The 18860-nt window shown below is 41.1% G+C and overlaps 1 protein-coding gene across 1 annotated transcript in view; it reads right to left on the bottom strand.

Moving 5' to 3' along the window:
- Positions 1–820: 820 nt before the first annotated feature.
- Positions 821–18860, bottom strand: part of SIRT1 (sirtuin 1) — a 31963-nt gene continuing 13923 nt past the window's right edge. Inside the window, exons 5-9 of the mRNA XM_082267658.1 lie at positions 18228–18375; positions 14552–14631; positions 8755–8941; positions 6117–6665; positions 821–1391 (exon numbers count right to left, since the gene is read on the bottom strand). Of these exons, the coding sequence (XP_082123784.1) occupies positions 1093–1391; positions 6117–6665; positions 8755–8941; positions 14552–14631; positions 18228–18375 (1263 nt within the window). The 3' untranslated portion in view covers positions 821–1092. The remainder of the gene's footprint in view (positions 1392–6116; positions 6666–8754; positions 8942–14551; positions 14632–18227; positions 18376–18860) is intronic.

Genomic DNA, 18860 nt, shown 5'->3' with positions numbered 1-18860 from the left:
TTCTCTCCAAGGTTTAGCAAGTCAGGTGGTGAACGGGCCTTCCTGCTGTCCGTCCAGAACTGAAGTTCTGTTTGATTCTAGATGGATTCAACCTTGAAATTTATTTTAGATACTGAAAAAAAATTAGATATTAAAGAGAGGTGAAGTACAAATATAATACTATACAAGAATGTTCAATATTATAAAATACTGACCGAAAGACATTAAACGCAGAACATTATAGTACAAGTAGCTTGCATATTAGGATGATAGAATTTTTATTGAAAGTTCTCTTCGATACAAATTCTACCAGGAGGACAAAGCTCTTCCCACCCATACAGACAAAGCAGACCAAAAAAATAAATTAGGCACATATTCTCAACGCAAAACAAGAGCTTCAACATTTCCATTTAGATTTCTTTTAACAAAAAAGCTGCAAATCACAAATATTGAGAAAACATGTATTTATGCAAAGATGCATGTTCCCATTTTGATCTTGTGGAGATATGCATGTAAGTATCAAAAAGGCAGAAAGATAAGAAAATTCTGGTTTATATTGACTCCTTTCCCCCAAAATTCTCTTAAGCCTATATTACAAAAACAGTAACAGAACTATTTTAATCAAGGAATAAGAGTTATCTAGAAAATGTAGTTATCTGATAAAAAAAAAAAAAAAAAAAAAAGTTTAAAAAAAGAAAAAAGGAAAATTGTAAAATGTGTTACCAAATAATGTACTGTTACATAAAAAACAAAACAAAAACTTGTCTTTGGCCTATTTTAGCTGCTTCTTTAACTTAAACCTTAATTTTAAATAGCTTTCATGAAAAAGAGAAAATGATTAATAACAATACTGCATCTGAGTTTCAATCACTAGGCAAAGAAACAAAAAGGAAGAGAAAAGGTAAAACAGTACAAAACTAATTACAGAACAGTTTAGTGTAAATTTAAATTTCTTGAAAAAAAATTATGACCATTTACTTCCTGTGTTTTATTATATTTAAAGTAACATCTTCTGCTGTGCATGCTCTGAAGTCCACATATCGACATGCTTTTTTCTGTCCACATTGCAATCAATAATGCTGGTGATTGGTGGATTTTAAGGCAATGTCCATACTATAACTTTGTGTCTGAACTGTCATCACCTAGATTCTCTTTGTTCTCATATATTACAGCAGCTTCAGGTTCTTCCTCAAAGCCTGCCCTATTTTCAGGGTCAGAGTCATATTTAATAGGGTAGAAATCTTCATTTTCACTATCATCTTCAGCAGGATCCTGTAATCCTGGGCTCGGTAAAGATTCACTGTCGCTGTTTGTACCACAAGAGCTGGATGACAGGTCATCGTCTGAGTCAGAGAACACTTCTGCACCATGAAAAATATAGCGATTGGGGGATAGAAATAAATATTGTGTGCCTGAAAGAATAAATAAAAAAATAATTACAATTGGACATTTTGAGGTACACATTAGCTACTCGATAGAATAAAGGTATTATCAATGTTGGAAAAAAATTATCAATGTTGGAAAAAAATATATAAATTTCCCTTTAAATAATTGGTATTACAAGGATAGAAATAAGGGGGCCTGCCTGCCATTACCAGTTTATTAAATTTGTTTCCCTTAGGAGTGAAATCTTGGTTGTTTTCATCAGTACTTTGCAAGTCAAAACCCTGGAAAAAGCAAGCAGCCAAAAAGTATTGGGACACCAGATTTTGCCATATTTATTTTAGGTTTGTGACTTACTAGGGTTTAGTAGTGTATACAGGGTTTTCGTATCACTTTGTTAGTGTACAAAGGCTTTTCAGAGAAGTTAAATCTGTATGAAATAAGTTTTTACATTGTTTTTTTGGACTCCACAGAGCTTGATGTGAATGCAAAATGTGTGGCAGTTTAAAAGGTCCAGTACACTAGCACTTAATAGTAAAACAAACATTTGGACATGAACAATGGCTGATCCCATCTATATTGCCTTAGTGTGTCCTTAACCGCAACCTACAGAAGATTTAACCCCCTTCTTGACATTCCTGGGCATTTTTGGGCATTTGGCACTGCCCTCTCTGATAGACATAGAGGGGCTCACGTCCACCCCAAACCCTCCAGGGGGAGGGGGGGGGGGGGCAGCCACTTACCAAATCAGGAACCAGACGGGCACCGCTCCAGACTGAACCTCCTTTCTATCAAAATGGGGGGCTGTCTGCCAGGAAGATCACTGCGACTCGGGCCGAGAACCCCGGTCGTATGCGACCTCGCAAGGCGTTTAACTCGCAGGCCAGCTCCCGTCCGGTGGGGCCAACCTACCTAGTGCAGGGCTGAGGTCTGCGCTCTCTCGCTGGCCAGACTGGGGTGACCACTAGATCTAGATTATCCAGCCCATCGCCCGGTCCAGCAGTTGATTGTAGATCTCACAAGAAAAAATCCAGGAGAAATAAAAAAAAATCTATCTACCAGAGATCCAAGTAAGGAACTAGGTCCTTACTCCACCTCTTAGGCAAAAAAAAAAAAAATTAAATACCTATAGCAGAGAGGAGTATACCCCTCCTGGGACTGCCTATAGGCGTAGCCAGACATTTTTTCTGCCCAGTGTCCTACTCCTGTAGGGGGCAATATAACCCAATGGTTAAAAAGATCAGGGGCTGTGTGTCAATAAACAAAAGAGAAAACCCACAATATTGATTGTTAAATATCTAATAAAAAGTTTAAAATTCATGAATTTAGGCCAAAATGTATTCCGCTACATGTCATTGGTAAAATAATCCCAATAGGTGTATATTATTATTTTATATAGTAATGGCGGTGATCAGCAACTTCTACTGGCACTGTGATAGTGTGGCGTGCAATCTGACACTAGCTGATGCTGGCTGGGGGTACACCGACTAAACTGGCACTGACACTAATACAGTGATCAGTGGTAATACTATGCACCTTCACTGTACTGACAGTGGCTGAAAAGGGGTTAATATCTAGGGGCGATCAAGGGGTAAATGCATGCCTAACAATATTTACTGTGTTTAATGTGCAGCTTTTACTAAGCAATTTTGCCGTTTTTTTCCCCTTGCTTTGCAAATAATTCACGATTTTAAGAAAAAAAAAAAAAAAGAAAAGAAAGCTCACCTGTAAGTGTTCAGAGTTCTGTGTTGTTTACAACACAGAGCTTCCTTCCCTCAAATAGAGTCAATCAGCGGGTCCAGGCAATCAAGCATTGGCCAAGACCTGCTGATCAGCTTGTGCTGTAACAAAATCTCAGCACAGCCAGGGCAATGGGCGCATGCGCCCCCCACCTGGCAGCGCTGACCATGTATCAAATACGAGATCCAGAGCATAGCGACCGCCCTGCAGCAGTATATCTGCATGGGCGGTCGGCAAGTGAATAAAGCTGAACTCCAAGAATTCAGCTCCTTTGTAAAATGTTAAGGCACATTGTGAATTAAGTCCAAGGAGGCGAATGACACCTCATGGACTTCACAGTTATTTACATCTGACAGGCTTAAAGAAATCCGAGGAGACAGCTTTTATTATAGTTTTGGGAATCCGATGCTAGACCTTCTGGTTTCCGTATCTGCAACAGTGGAGTCACTGCAGCTGCTATGCCCGTCCCTCCTGCCCAATCACAGAAGCCTTTGCATTATGCAAACACATTTCCAAAAACACAAAGGCTCCTGTGAATGGGATCCTATCCTCTGCAGAGCCATAATCTTGCCAGACGTAAATAACAAAGATGAGCCCAGGAGGTGTCATGCACCTTGTTGAACCCAACTCAGTGTGCCTTCACTTTTTTTTAGGTCGGCAGTCAGCCCCTCACAGGCAAAGTGACGTAGATCTACGTCGCTAGCCTGTGAGGGTCTAGGGAGCGAGCGCCGCCGGAGGCGTGGTCACGCCCCCCCCGCGCGTGTGACCGGCGGACCCGATGTCCGCCAGTCACTCTGCGATCGTCGCTGCAGAGGGAGAAAGTCAGGCGGCTAGTGTAAACAAGCCGCCTGTCTTTCTCCCGTGTAGAAACTGATCACACGGTTCTACTATGTAGGACCGTTGATCACTGTTTCTACAGCTCAAGCCACAGCCAATCACAGTTAGAATCACGCCCCTAGGGACACACACAGCCCCTCCCTCTCAAAGTTAACCCCTTCACTACCAGTGTCATTTTGCAGTAACAGTGCATATGTATAGCACCGATTACTGCAGTAATGTCACTGGTAACCCCAAAAGTGTCAAAAATGTCAGTCAAGGGTCCGATCTGTCCGCCGCAATGTCGCAGTACCCCCCCCCCCAAAAAAAAAAAAAAAAAAAAAAAAAAAAAACCCCAACAAAAATGACAAAAATCTTTCCCTTTGTTAGTAAATGCGATAACTTTTGCGCAAACCAATCAAAATACACTTTTTGCGATTTTTTTTTTACCAAACATAGGTAGCATAAAACAAATTGGCCGAAAATGTTAAAAAATTTTGATTTTTACATTTTTTTTGGGGGAATTTCATATAAAAAAAATGTGAAAAATATTGCTATTTTTGCAAAATTGACGCTCTTTTTTGTTTATAGCACATGATAAAAAAAAAAAAAAAAAAAAAAAAAAAAAAAAATTGCACAGGTGATCAAATACCACCAAAAGAAAGCTCTGTGTGGGAAAAAAAAAAAAAAAAAAGGACATCAAATTAGTTTAGGTACAGCGTCACACGACCGCGCAATAGTCCGTTAAAGTCACGCAGTCCCGAATCGCACAATAGGCCCTGGTCAGGAAGGGGGTAAAATCTTCCGGGGCTTGGTTAAATCACAGTCATACGCTTCATTTTTCTTTATATGTAAACAGAGCTATGTCTGCTTTCAAGTAATAAAGTTCCTCAACACTTGGTTAAGGGCATTAAACGCGATTTGCTTGGTTTTTGCCATGCTAAGAAGAAATGATGCATGCCTTACTCTGAGGTTTCCCATACTGCCCAAATTCACCTAAAGCAATCTGAGATTTTGAAGCTTCAGCTAGTTGTAGATTTAAAGGAGTGCCTCTAGTAGGTGGTTTACAGCTAGGTAAAGATGGGTCCTCACATATAGAAGCTTGTATTGAGAAGATTAGGACATCTGTTGTGGAAATGAACTGAATTTGCAAAAATGACCTGTAGGTTGAAAATTGTTTATACAATCTATTGCTCAGTTTCACAGGCAATCTAGAAAATGTTTACCTGTAATGCATGTAAACAGAGGTATGCAGCAGCACTTTTGTGTACCCAAAATCAAATTGCAAAGAAGAGTTCACAGGTATTTTCCACCAAGAGGTTTAACTGAAAACCTTAAAGTGTTACTAAACCCAGGACCCTGCATTCACTATATCTGGTCTGCCATAGTGCACACAAATGCAATTATTTTAGTACATATAAACTGCCAAATATATTTTTTTCATCAGCAGTATATAACAGTCTTGTAACTTCTACCAGTGTCTGGTTAAAGCTTGTAGGATGGGGTTTTCATTCTACTCTGTCCTATAGGGCTGCATGACCACTGATGCTTTGTCTGGACAGTGCTGATAACATGCACACGCCGCCCCCCCCCCAAAAAAAAAAAAACACCTCGCCAGCAACACACGCCAAATTGACCATGTGCAGCGTGTCTCCTAGATCCTATACTATCAGCAGATGGATTGGGGACAGAAAAAGAAGGGGAGGATCAGAGAAGACAGGATCAAACAGCCTTTTTACACAATGCGAAGGATTAACCCCTTAGGTTCCACGGTGAGTATAAAAAGCATGCTTTTCTACATATAAAGACTGATTTTACAGTTGTGGGTTTAGAACACTTTAAGGCTTAATTCACAAACCTTTAAAATCAAGAAAAGGATTCTCCTATTCAAAAAAGAGATCTGAAAATAACAGTCATTTGGTTGAAAAACAAAAAGATCCTTTATTCCTGTGTCAGGTTTCTGTGTGAAGCCTTTTGTCTTCAAAACTTTCCGCTAAAATGCAGAAATATTAAATACGCCAATAGTTAAATCTTTTCCAACTAGATAAAAAAAAAACACTTGTATTATGTATAGCTCCTAATTTTTACAATTTGGCTTTATTTGAAAAATGTAATTCAGCCAGGAGGTAACCTGCCATACCCTGGATCCAATGGCGATCACATACTATACCTACTGTCAACTGAAAAAGTATGCTTACCATCTAGACGTCTGCTTATCTGCTCCTTTGCTATTTTGGACAAACTTGTCCTGGACGGATCGATACTGGTATCATTGTCACACTTGTCTGGCTCTTCAGTGTTGCTGGTTGGGGTCTCACTTACAGGTTCTGAAGGCTCAGGTGGTGTAAATACTTCTCTACCATCTATACTATCAACAGTTATTTTTCCTTTACAGCTTTGAGAAAGTTCAGAGTCACTTTCTGATGACAAGCAGTCTTCAAGCGGTGGAGTCAAAGGTAATTCTGGGTGAGCTAGGCCATCTTGAGAGACTAAATCGTGTCCAGTGGCCAAAGCCTTAGACTGTGCGCCTAGCATAATGGAAAGCACTTTGTTTGGTCGGGGAGGTTTCTCTGTGATTTGTGTAAGTTTCAAGGAACCGTTACAGAGTTCTGTATACTTTCCACCCAGTCTCTGGCTTAGCTCATTGATAATGACATCACAGTCTCCAAGTAGTTCAATATCAAAATGAAGATGAGGCAAAGGCTCCCTATTAATCAAAATTTGAGGCACTTCGTGTGGGATGGAACCTAAAAAAAATAAAAATAGATTAAAAAATAAATAATTCACAATTTAAAAATTGAATTATTCACCATTAATAGGAGTTATTCATTTTGCTTTGGGAAGAGAATGATAAGCGAGTGATGAGAAAAAAAAGTCTGTAAAATTAAAAGATTCAGGCAAAGATAAGCGAGTGATGAGAAAAAAAACAGTCTGTAAAATTAAAAAGATTGAGGCAAAGAGAAGTTCACTCATTAATTAGATCTTATTACATCTTTGCTTCAGTAGATTGCCAGAAAGGGCAGAGTACATAGCAGTAAGAATGAAATATTAGTACTACAAATATCAAACACACATTTCCTTATAGCTCCTTTATGCCAGTATTTAAGCTGTCACGTGACAGACCTGACCAACAAGAGGACAGCAGTAGAGCATAGCAGCTAGTGTGAATGTTGCGATTGGTTCACTAAACATGAAATCAGGATAGAGAAATGAGAGGTGCAACTTCTGATTTATTTATGAAGGTGCAAATTTTAGGGGTGGAGGAACATAATTGGCCTGCAGAGTCCTGACCTCAACCCGAACACCTTTGGGATAAATTCGAGCGGAGACTGAGCCAGGCCTTCTCGTGCAACATCAGTGCCTGACCTCACAAATGCGCTTCTGGAAGAACGGTCAAACATTTCCACAGACACACTCCTAAACCTTGTGGACAGCCTTCCCAGAAGAGTTGAAGCGGTTATAGTTGCAAAGGGCGGGCTAACTCAATATTGGACCCTACGGACTAAGGCTGGGATGCCATTAAAGTTCATGTGGGTGTAATGGCAGTCAATTCAATTTATTAAAAATGTTTTGATTAGTAATTTTTTTGTTACACTGTTATTGCTTATAACAGTGATATCATTGTTATAAGCAATAGTTTTAAATGCCTTTCATTCTTGACAGCTTGCTTACTATTGGGATGCTGTAATTGGTTACAGCTAATCACATGGTACAGGGTGCCAGGCACCATGTGACAGCTGTAGGCCAATCACAGCATCACAACAGTAAGCAAGTTGTCATGAATGAAATTCATGACAACTCGCTCACTGAATCATTCATGTTGTTTTCTTTAAAGATGGCACTGAAATTTACCAATTCTCCAAAAAGGCATGCAAACTTTTGAGCACATCTGTATATAATCAAAACATTTTTGTAAGGAAAAAAATAATTCGGCATAGATTACTTTTTTACACTGCAGAAAATAAGGCATTGCACCCACAATTAGCAGATCATGGGAGCAATGCCAGGATCCTGCAAATTCTAAGTCAGCTGTCTGTCCACACCTCCTGTACAGCCAGACATTTACTGAACTGCAGAAAGAATTTACCAATGTCCTCCTAGTTCATTGAGAACTACAAGCCATCTGCTGCTGTGGCCGACGGTACTTGTGGTTCATTCACTCAGGAAACTGCATGAAAACTGCAGGAAACTGCGGCTGTGTGGACGGAGGCCCGCTCAGCTGCAATGTTTTGTAATTGTGACAGCAAGTGCGTGGAGAAGATCCCCTGTCCGCGGTCACAGACCGAGCAGGTAGCACAGGTGGGTGCATAGGCGCATGTTACTAAATAGGAGTGTAACATGCAACATGCTCCTAAAGGTGAACTTGGCCTTTAAAATGCAGAAAAAAAAAAAAAAAAAAAAAAAAATGAATATGCAAGTCACAACTGTAGTCAAAATCCTGAAAAAGATCCCCAAATCAGGACCCCAAATCTCAGCAGATGTGCTAGAGTGACCCTTTGTGAAAAATAGGATACTCTGTTTTAAGAATCTCCTGGTAAGTCCAGTGACATCACCTTCATTGTAGAAGTCAGGGATAAGCCAAGTATATTTTTTCTAAGCCTCCTAAATAGTAAGACCTTGTCCTTTAGTGCAAGGCGAGCTTTACAGTGTTAACAAATCATTTCTGTTCAACTATTATATACAATCTGATATTTTTCAGAAAAAGAGAAAAGGCAGTGCACTCAACTGGCAATCAAAGACACACACAAAAATGAACACATCAATATGCCACTACATAAGGGATAACTTTTCCATCTGAGGTGTACAGTTTATTCAGTTGATACTAAAATTACCTACTTGGTATTAAAGCAACTGGTCTCACTTTCAATGAGGAGCCAATAACTATAAGGAGGTCAACCTCATCCTTGTCATATTTCATCGCCCTGTGAAACTGTTCAGGCAAATTCTCCCCGAAAAAAACAATATCAGGTTTCATAATTGCAAGGGGCTCTTCAGGTGGACACCTAGGACATCGTGGCACAACCTGTACATAGAATAAAAATAGCGGTCTCATTAAAATGTTTTTTGACTTTTATGATCAGACCCATTTTGGCATTTGTTAGTCTCTGGTAACTGATAAAATGTTTCTATAGTTTTCAGTCAAAATGTTTCTATTATAATCCTCATTTTTAATTTATGACAGACAATAACACTTCAGTTGCTGACATTACCCAACCAATTAACTCTAAATATTTAGCCAGACAAACCTACCTTGCACAACAGTGTAGGGTATTTGTATGCATATGTGCTTTGTGCACTGGTCCAAATCATTTGGTGGAGGGGGGGGGGGGGGGGGGCGATTACGGTGTGAAATTGCTTTTCATGGGTTGGGCTTGGCCCCTTAGTTCCAGTGAAGAGAACTTAACCACTTAAGAACTGGAGGGTTTTACCCCTCTTAATGAGGAGGCCATTTTTTTTGCGATATGGCACGGTGTTGCTTTAACTGACAATTGCGCATAAAAAGTTTAGCCCATTCGGTCAGTTTGAGACTCCAAAACAAAAAGTTAAAAATACTGGCCTAAGTGCCGAACCAGCCACAGTGAACATATGGAGGGCCAGAGCCTCCGACCTATCAGCTGAATCTTTAAAGGCCAGGGACTCCTCAACCGGAATTAAAAGTTGGCTTTATTTAACCTTGAAACCGGCGAGTCCACTACAGGTGGGGCTGTCTTATTTTTTTTAAGCAGGGAATCCTCAGAAGCATCGCAAAATGCTTAAGGGCCGCAAAAGTGCGTTTTGGACAACCCCACTGTTTTGTGACAATATTATCAAAAGTAAGCGGGAAAGAGAAACACCCTAGCGTCTTTGGAGGGTCGCTCGGGGCAAAAAAAAGGGCCGCCGCATCCTCCCTCTAAAGTTTCACGCACTGACACAATCAGCGCATCCACCAGCGCCTTTTCATGCACGGCTAGAGGAGCAGAGTAATCATTCTCACTATCTAAGCACGCAGGGTGCGTGGACGCATTCACGACGGCCAAATCAGATCCAGGATGAGACAGATGAAGCAGGTGAAGGCAGGGGATGCTTTTTGCTAGCCCGTTTTCCCCAAGACCAAATCCACCTTGGAGACTAAGGACTCCAGGACCGCTGTCAGTGCAGTCAGGGATTGTTGGGACCTGGAGGGCCCGGCAGCCTCTGCGAGGAGGATCGGGTGGGGAAATGTGCTCCAGGGACTCCATTAGTAAAGAGGAGGGGGACCCCAGACCAAAAAAAGTGTAACACTGCTAGGGACACCCCCACCGCGCTGGCGGTACCAGAGGGCACAGCACAGAGCACTACCGCTGCTATAGCAGGGAGAGGGAGAGAGAACCCCACAAAGACTCACCAATACCGATCAAGCACTTACAGCCCCAAGCTAACTGCACACCATTCAGCGATCAGAAGGAGAAAGATCCAGGAGTCCGCACTAGGGGATGGAGAAGGGGCTCCCACCTCCGAAATCACCACCCATATAGCTTCAAAAACATGGTCGCCATTATTTTCAATGCGAACACCACAAGAAAATGGCCGCTGAGGCTACACAAACATGGTCCCCGATCCACAGCACAAAAGGCTACAAGAAAATGGCGCCCCCATGCTGCACAACGCGGCTCCCAGGGGGGACCCCAGGAGCTTCGAACACGATTCCAGCAGGAAGGGGGGCCCTTGCTGGAGCCCCCTGCCAAAAGTCGATTGTTCGGTCGCGGGTGGCGCGCTTCCCCCCCCTTCGACTGACCTAAAAAAAAAAAAGGTATGGCCACCCAATGGGAGGGGAGGTAACAAGTTCGCAGAGGACCACCGAAAAGAAGAAAAAAAAAAAAAAAAAAAAAAAAAAAAGGGGGGGGGGAATACTGCATGGGTAGGAGGGGAAGCTGGGGGATCCACGTTCACCCCACCAAAACCCTCCAGGGGTAGAGGGGGGATAGCTACTTACCATACCAGGAACAGGGTGGGCACTGCTCCTGGCAGACCACAGCTCCATCGGAATGGGGGGGGGCAGTCGACCAGGATGAACGCTGCGACTCAGGTCGAGGCCAGTTAGTATGCGCCCTCGCGAGACGTTTACCTCGTAGGCCAGCCCCTGTCCAGTGGGGCTATGTCGCAGGCACTCGCTGGCCAGACTGGGGGGGGGGGGGGGACCCTCTGGATCTAGATTATCCAGTTCGTCGCCCAGTCTGGCAGTTAAATGTAGAGATTCTCACAGGAACAAAATAACAAAAAAAAGAAGATAGAAAAAAAACCATTCCATTTAAAAAAAGAAAAAAAAATGCCAGGACTACAGATCCCAGCAAGGAACTAGGCCCACCCTTACTCCTAACTAGAAAAAAAACTAAAAAAAACCGAGTGCCTATAGCTGAGAGTAGGAGTTTACCCCCCTGGGACTGCCCCATAGGCATAGTCAAGCTTTTGCCTGCCTAGTGTCCTACTCCTGTAGGAGGCAGTTTAACCAATGGTCAAGAAGATAAAGGAGCTGTGTCCTTCAATGAACAAAAGAGAAATAAAATTTTTCTCTCTTTAAACACCCCCTCTTAAACAGCAGCCTGCAAAACTTTTCGGCCAAAAGAAGCATTGCAGAAGCCAAAGTATCTACCTTATAGAATTTGTGAAGGTATGCACCGATGACCAAGTGGTCGCCTTGCAAACTTGCGATATTGATGCCTGATGACAAAAGGCACAAGAAGCACTCCGAGTAGAATATGCCATGACAGGGAAAGGTGGAACCTGACATTTAATGGAGTCACCATCTGTCTGATCCCTCTGGAGATGGTAGCTGAAGAAGCAGCCAGCCCTTTTCTTGGTCCGTCCGTTAACCACAAAAAGAGTCTGACCTCCGAAAGGATTTAGTAGCTGCCAGATACACGCAAATTACATGAACCACATCCAAGGTATGCAAAGCAAATTCCTTGGGATGAGCCGGCTTAGGACGATTCACAAGGACATCCACCTTATTCTCCTTCAACCACTGTGTAGTCATTTTTGCTGGGTGCTTTGGGTCATTGTCATAATGGACGGTAAACTTTCTTCCCAATGACATCTTTCTGGCTGAGGGCAGCAGATTTTCCTCAAGAATTTGATAGTATTTTGCCCCATCCATTTTTCCTTCTATCCTGACAAGTACTCTAAGTCCCTGTTGCAGAGAAAAACCCCCAAAACAGGATATTACCATCTCCATACTTTAGGAATGTTGTATTTTGTATGGTGAGCTGTATTGGATTTTCACTGTACATATCGTTTGGTTTTGGAGGCAAAAATAATTTAGTTTTAGTCTTCGTCTTATCAAACCATAACCCCTTTTTCCATGTAGTCTCAGAATTTTCTAGGTGCGTTTTGGCAAAGCTCAGTCGTGACTGCATGTGGCCTTTGAGGAGAGGCTTTTTTTCTTGCAACCCTCCCATAAAGCCACATTTGTGGAGAATTTGTGATATTTTTGTCACATGCACACAATGACCACTCTGTTAAATTCCTGCAACTGCTTAAGACAGGGCTCGACAAATTTGCTATGAATCTAGGAGCCAGCTAAAAAAGTTAGGAGCCAGTTTTTTTTTTGTAGCGTGGGTTGTCAGGGCAAGTAATTTGCGCCCCCTAACTAACTTACAGCAGAGCGGTCAGTCAATAACTCCAATGTAACGCATTATGTCAAGGTTATGGGCTGGCCAGAAAGAATGACATTAAAAACCTATTATAGGGGAAACTCCTTTTTATGCTAATGCATCATGACTGCGGCATGTAAAATACCTTCATCTGCTGCCTATTGTAGCTTAAGGGTGGCTATTGGTGGGTGGCAAAAACATGTCTTTACAGCACATTTTTACCACCCAACTGCACATCTAAATAAAGCCTTTGTGACATTTTAAATAAAACACAGAAAAGGATGAAAGGAGTATCCCAGCACTGCTGATCTTCTGTTGCCTCTTTGCAGCTACTTCCTGCATGTGTGTCCCCCTGTGGTGATTGTGGATAATACACAGGGCTTTATCAGAGGACATACAAAGATAATTTTAAAGCATGCCAGCCTCATCTCCCCTCCTCCACCTCACAGCCCACCTTAAACAACTTTGCACTATTAGAACAGCGGCTCAGTGTGTCACAGCATGGACACAGAACACACACAGGCAGCCTCCGTTCTCCATCCTCCACCAGAACTCTCCCCCCTCCCTCACAGTAGTGACTGTGACAGTCTGCCTGCTAGGTCAGGTAAAGGCCACACAGGCTGCCGGGTCACCCTCCTCCTCACCCTTCTCCAAGGTCTGAACTCCCGCTGTGGGCTCTGGGGGGAGGAAGGCAAGCCTGATAAGGACGCTACGGGCAGCATAAGAGAACTCAGAGAGCAGCCATTCCGGACCTTACTCTGGCAGAGGGGAGGAGGCCGGCCCCCTCCCCTCTCACATTACTCACAGCCGGACTTCAGATTACTGCACGGAGACCAGAGAGGGGGAGAGCGAAGCATCAGCTGCCTGACACTCTGAGCTGCGTGTCCGGGCAGTCAGTCAGGAGTTGCAGAGAGTGGGCTGGCGGCAAATTAGGAGCCAGGACGCGGTTTCTGGTCGCCATGGCGACCTGGCGACCGGGGTTTGTCGAAGCCTGGCTTAAGAGTTGTTGTAGGCCCCTTGGTAGCCGCTCTGACAAGCTTCCTCCCATCTTTCATCCAGATTGGAGTGGCGTCCTGATCCAGAGAGGGTCTGTGTTGTACAAAACACCTTCCACTTCCTAATATATGACTTCACTGTGCTTCTAGGCATCGATTAAGCCTTTAACAATTTTTTTGTATCCATCTCCTGACTTGTGCCCATCCAAACTTTATCCGGGAGATCTTTTGACAGTGCCTTGCCACCCATAGTTGATTTTTGCTTCAGTTGCGCTATCAGGGACTGACATGTTCCAGGAATGCTTTTTCATGCGGAGTCAATCAAAATGATCACAGTTGAAAGTCAAATGGCTTTGTGTGCCATTGAAAAGGCGATTAGCTACACCTGATTGAATTTACAAGTCATTTTTAGGAGGGAGTCACTGTTGATTTTTTTTTATTTCTTAAATTTCTGACATGTTGGTGTTATATATGTTGCACTGAGTAAATTCAGGGGGATAAAAAAAAAAAAACAAAAACACTGTGCGTGTGTCTTAATGTCAGGCTGCAGAGCAACAAAATGATATTTTTTTGAAGAGTGGTCGATTCTTTTCTATAACCCCTCTACATTTTAAGTTCACTCTAAGAAAGCACATCTATTAGTAAATGAAAGTCATTAACTCATAGCACGCGATCAGAAACCAATACATAAAAATATATTATATATATATATATATATATATATATATATATATATATAATATATTTTTTATATATATATATATATATATATATATATATATATATATATATATATATATATATATATAATATATTTTTTATATATATATATATATATATATATATATATATATATATATATATATATATATATATATATATATATATATATATATATATATATATATATTTTTTTTTTTTTTTTTTTAAAGCTGAACTCAATTTACTAAAGGAATGAGACACTCCGATGTTTATTAAACAGTGTCTAAAAATATAGAACACTGTGTACTGAACTAATGAGAATAATACCTGATTAAATATGTCCTCTCTGACAGTTTCACAGTCAACTTTGTGTTTGCAGATTAGACAAGAGGCCATTGCAAATGAGCCTATGAAGAAGGAGAGAAAAAGGAGGGGGAAAGAAAGTAAAAAACATTTATAAATCTATACTACTATACATAATTTACACCAAAAATGAAAAAAGTAATTTACAAAAATATATACACATATACATATAAATACATACATACACACACAAAATCAGCAAGGGATCAAATACTTGTTCCCCTCACTGTGTATATATTTTTTGTGTAAGTTTGCTCACAAAGAAATGATCAGTCTAATTTTAATAGTAGGTTTTTTTTTTAACAGTGAGAGACAGAACTAATATATTAAGAAAAACACATTTCAAAAAAGTATAAAATTGGATTTGCAATTAAATTTAGTAAAAAAGGTATTTGATCCCCTATCAAAATCAGCAAGATTTCTGGCTCCCAGGTAGCTTCTATACAGGTAATAAGCTGATATTAGGAGCCCTCTCTGAGGGTCCTTTTACACCGGCTTTCTGCCCGGCAGACTCCGTTTGATCAGCGGGGGCTGGAGAGAGATATTTTTTAATATATATATATATATATATATATATATATATATATATATATATATATATATATATATATATATATATACATACATACATACATACATACATACACACACATATATACACACACACACACACATTTTTTTTTTTTTATAAAATTTTAGGGTTTTCATCCATCTGGATTTCATGGACAGGATCAGATAGCAGCGGGTGTCAGCGGACATGTCACCGCTGACATCCGCTGTTCCAGGGTGTGCATTGAATTATGTGCGCCTGAAAAACCGACAGGCGGACCTGGTCAGAAAGCCCATGTGAAAGGGGCGTTAAAGGGAGTGCTCCTAATCTTAGCTTGTTACCTGTATAAAAGACATCTGTCCACAGAAGCAATTAATCAGATTCCAATCTCTTCACCGTGACCAAGACCAAAAAGATGTCCAAGGATGTCAGGGACAAGACTGTAGACCTACACAAGGCTGGAATGGGCTACAAGACCAATCCCCAAGCAGCTTGGTGAGAGGGTGACAACAGTGGGTGTGATAATCGCAAATGGAAGTAACACAAAATAACCATCAATGTCCCTCGGTCTAGGGCTCAATGCAAGATCTCACCTCGTGGAGTTTCAATTATGAGAACGGTGAGGAATCAGCCCAGAACTACACAGAATAATCTTGTCAATGATCTCAAGGCTGCTGGGACCAAAGTCACCAAGAAAACTATTAGTAACACACTATGCCCCAAAGGACTGAAATCCTGCAGTGCCCGCAAGTTCCCCCTGCTCAAGAATGCACAGGCCCGTCTGAAGTTTGCTAATGAACATCTGAATGATTCTGCGAACTGGGTGAATGTGTTGTGGTCAGATGAGACCAAAATCGAGCTCTTTGGTATCAACTCAACTCGCAGTGTTTGGAGGAGGCGGCGAAATGCTGCCCATGACCCCAAGAACACCACCCCCCCCCCCCCCCATCAAACATGGAGGTGGAAACATTATGCTTTGGGGGCGTCTTTCTGCTAAGGGGACAGGACAACTTCACTGCATCAAAGGGACGATGGATCGGGTCATGTACAGTCAAATCTTGGGCAAAAACCTCCTTCCTTCAGCTAGGGCATTGAAAACGGGTTGTGGATGGGTATTCCAGCATGGCAATGACCCAAAACAAACGACCAAGGTGTCCATAGGTCCAAAAAAACATGGTGGAGGAATTTGACTGGCCTCCACAGAATTCTGACTTCAAGCCGATAGAACACCTTTGGGATGAATTAGAGCAGAGACTGCAAGCCAGACCTTCTCGTCCACATCAGTGCTTCTGGAAGAATGGTCAAACATTCCCATGGTCAAACATTCTCATAGACACACTCCTAAACCTTGTGGACAGCTGTCCCTGAAGAGTGGAAGCTGTTATAGCTGCAGAGGGTGGGCCAACTCAATATTGAACCCTACGGACTAAGACTGGGATTCTATTAAAGTTCATGTGCAGGTAAAGGCAGGCGCCCCAATACTTTTGGTAATACAGTATATATAATTTATTGATATACAGTGCCTTGCAAAAGACATTTTACCTATTTTGTTACATTACAGCCTTAAATTCGAAGTTTTGTTAATCTGAATTTTATGTCATGGATCAGAACACAATAGTCTAAGTTGGTGAAGTGAAATGAGAAAAATATATACACAAACCTTTTTTTAGAAATAGAAAACAGAAAATTGGCATGTGGGTATGTATTCACCCCCTTTGTTATGAAGCCCATAAAAAGCTCCGGTGCAACCAGTAACCTTCAGATGTCACATAAAATTAGTGAAGTGATGTCCACCTGGGTGAAATCTAAGTGTCACATGATCCGTCATTACATATACACCCCAGAGGATGTAACACCTAAGCAAACACTGCCATGAAGACCAAGGAACTCTCTAAACAAGTAAGGGACTAACTATGTTGTTGAGAAGTACAAGTCAGGGTTAGGTTTAAAAAAAAAAAAAAAAAAATCCAAATCTTTGATGATCCCCCCAGAAGCACAATCAAATCTGTTATAACGAAATGGAAAGAACATGGCACAACAAAAAACCTGCCAAGAGACGGCCATCCACCAAAACTCACGGACCGGGCAAGGAGGGCATTAATCAGAGAGGCAGCAGACACCCAAGGTAACCCTGGAGAAGCTGCAGAGTTCCACAGCAGAGACTGGAGTATCTGTACATAGGACGACAATAAGCCGTACGCTCCATAGAGTTGGGCTTTATGGCAGAGTGGCCAGAAGAAAGCCATTACTTTCAGCAAAAAAACAAATGGCATGTTCTGGTCTTAGGAGACTAAAATTTAACTTTTCGGCCAAAGAAAACGCTATGTCTGGCACAAACAAACATCACCCAAAGAACACCATCCCCACAGAGAAACATGGTGGTGGCAGCACTGGCAAAATGGTCTGAGTTGAGGGAAAGATGGATGGTGCTAAATACAAGGATTTTCTTGAGCAAAACCTGTACCACACTGAGGCTAGGACGGAGGTTCACCTTCCAGCAGGACAATGACCCCAAACACACTGCTAAACAAAACACTTGAATGGTTTAAGGGGAAACCATGTAAATGTGTTGGAATGGCCTAGTCAAAGCCCAGACCTCAATCCAATAGAAAAACCGTGGTCAGACTTAAAGATTGCTGTTCACAAGCGCAAACCATCTAACTTGAAGGAGCTGGAGCAGTTTTGCAAGAAGGAATGGGCAAAAATCCCAGTGGTAAGATGTGGCAAGCTCATAGAGACTTATCCAAAGCAACTTGGAGCTGCGATTGCCGCAAAAGGTTGCTCTACAAAGTATTGACTTTAGGGGGGTGAATAGTTATGCACATTGACTTTTTCTGTTATTTTGTCCTTTTTGTTTTGTTTTTTTGTGAAACAAACACACATCTTCAAAAGTTGTGGGCATTTTCTGTAAATTAAATGATGCAAATCCTCAAACAATTCATGTTAATTCCAGGATGTGAGGCAACAAAACACGAAAAATTCCAGGGGGGTGAATACTTTTGCAAGGCACTGCATGTGTTTACAATCAATAACTTTAACTGTGCCTACATTTTTTTTAAAACAAAAAAAGGAAAGGAATAAACTGCTCACCATGACACTGGATAATTTTTTGAATTCCTGCTACTTGCTCCAGTGTATCTATATTCTGAGTATAATTTCTAAGTAACTTTCCCTCTTTATCCAACATAGCAATAAACTTGTGACAGAGAGATGGCTGAAATTGGCCTGGAAAAATTTCCTACAAGGAAGAAAAAGGAGACAAGTGATGAAAAGATTGATATAGAATTTAACAACCATGTATCCGTATGTATAATCAAGGCAATAAAACAAATAAAAATTTTATAATATATATATTATATTATATATATATATATATATATATATATATATATATATATATATATATATATATATATATATATATATATATAGATACATACAGTAAAACCTTGGATTGCGAGCATAATTCGTTCCGGAAGCATGCTTGTAATCCAAAGCACTCTTATATCAAAGCAAATTTCCCCATAAGAAATAATGGAAACTCCGATGATTCGTTCCACAACCATTTATTCATAAGTCCTTCAGTTTATAGTCCATATAAAAAGATTATAGCATTGCGATAGGTTGTGTAACCATAAAATGTCCATCCACAAATAGCCGCTTCCATAAGGGGATTAGAAGCAAAATCCAGCAGGAGCTACAGGGTATCAAAGAGAAGAGAGG

The sequence above is a fragment of the Pelophylax lessonae genome (genome assembly GCF_965119305.1).
Source record: "Pelophylax lessonae genome assembly, chromosome: 9".
Taxonomy (NCBI): domain Eukaryota; kingdom Metazoa; phylum Chordata; class Amphibia; order Anura; family Ranidae; genus Pelophylax; species Pelophylax lessonae.
The sequence above is the reverse complement of the archived record's forward strand: the minus strand, read 5'-3'. Positions and strand labels throughout refer to the sequence as shown.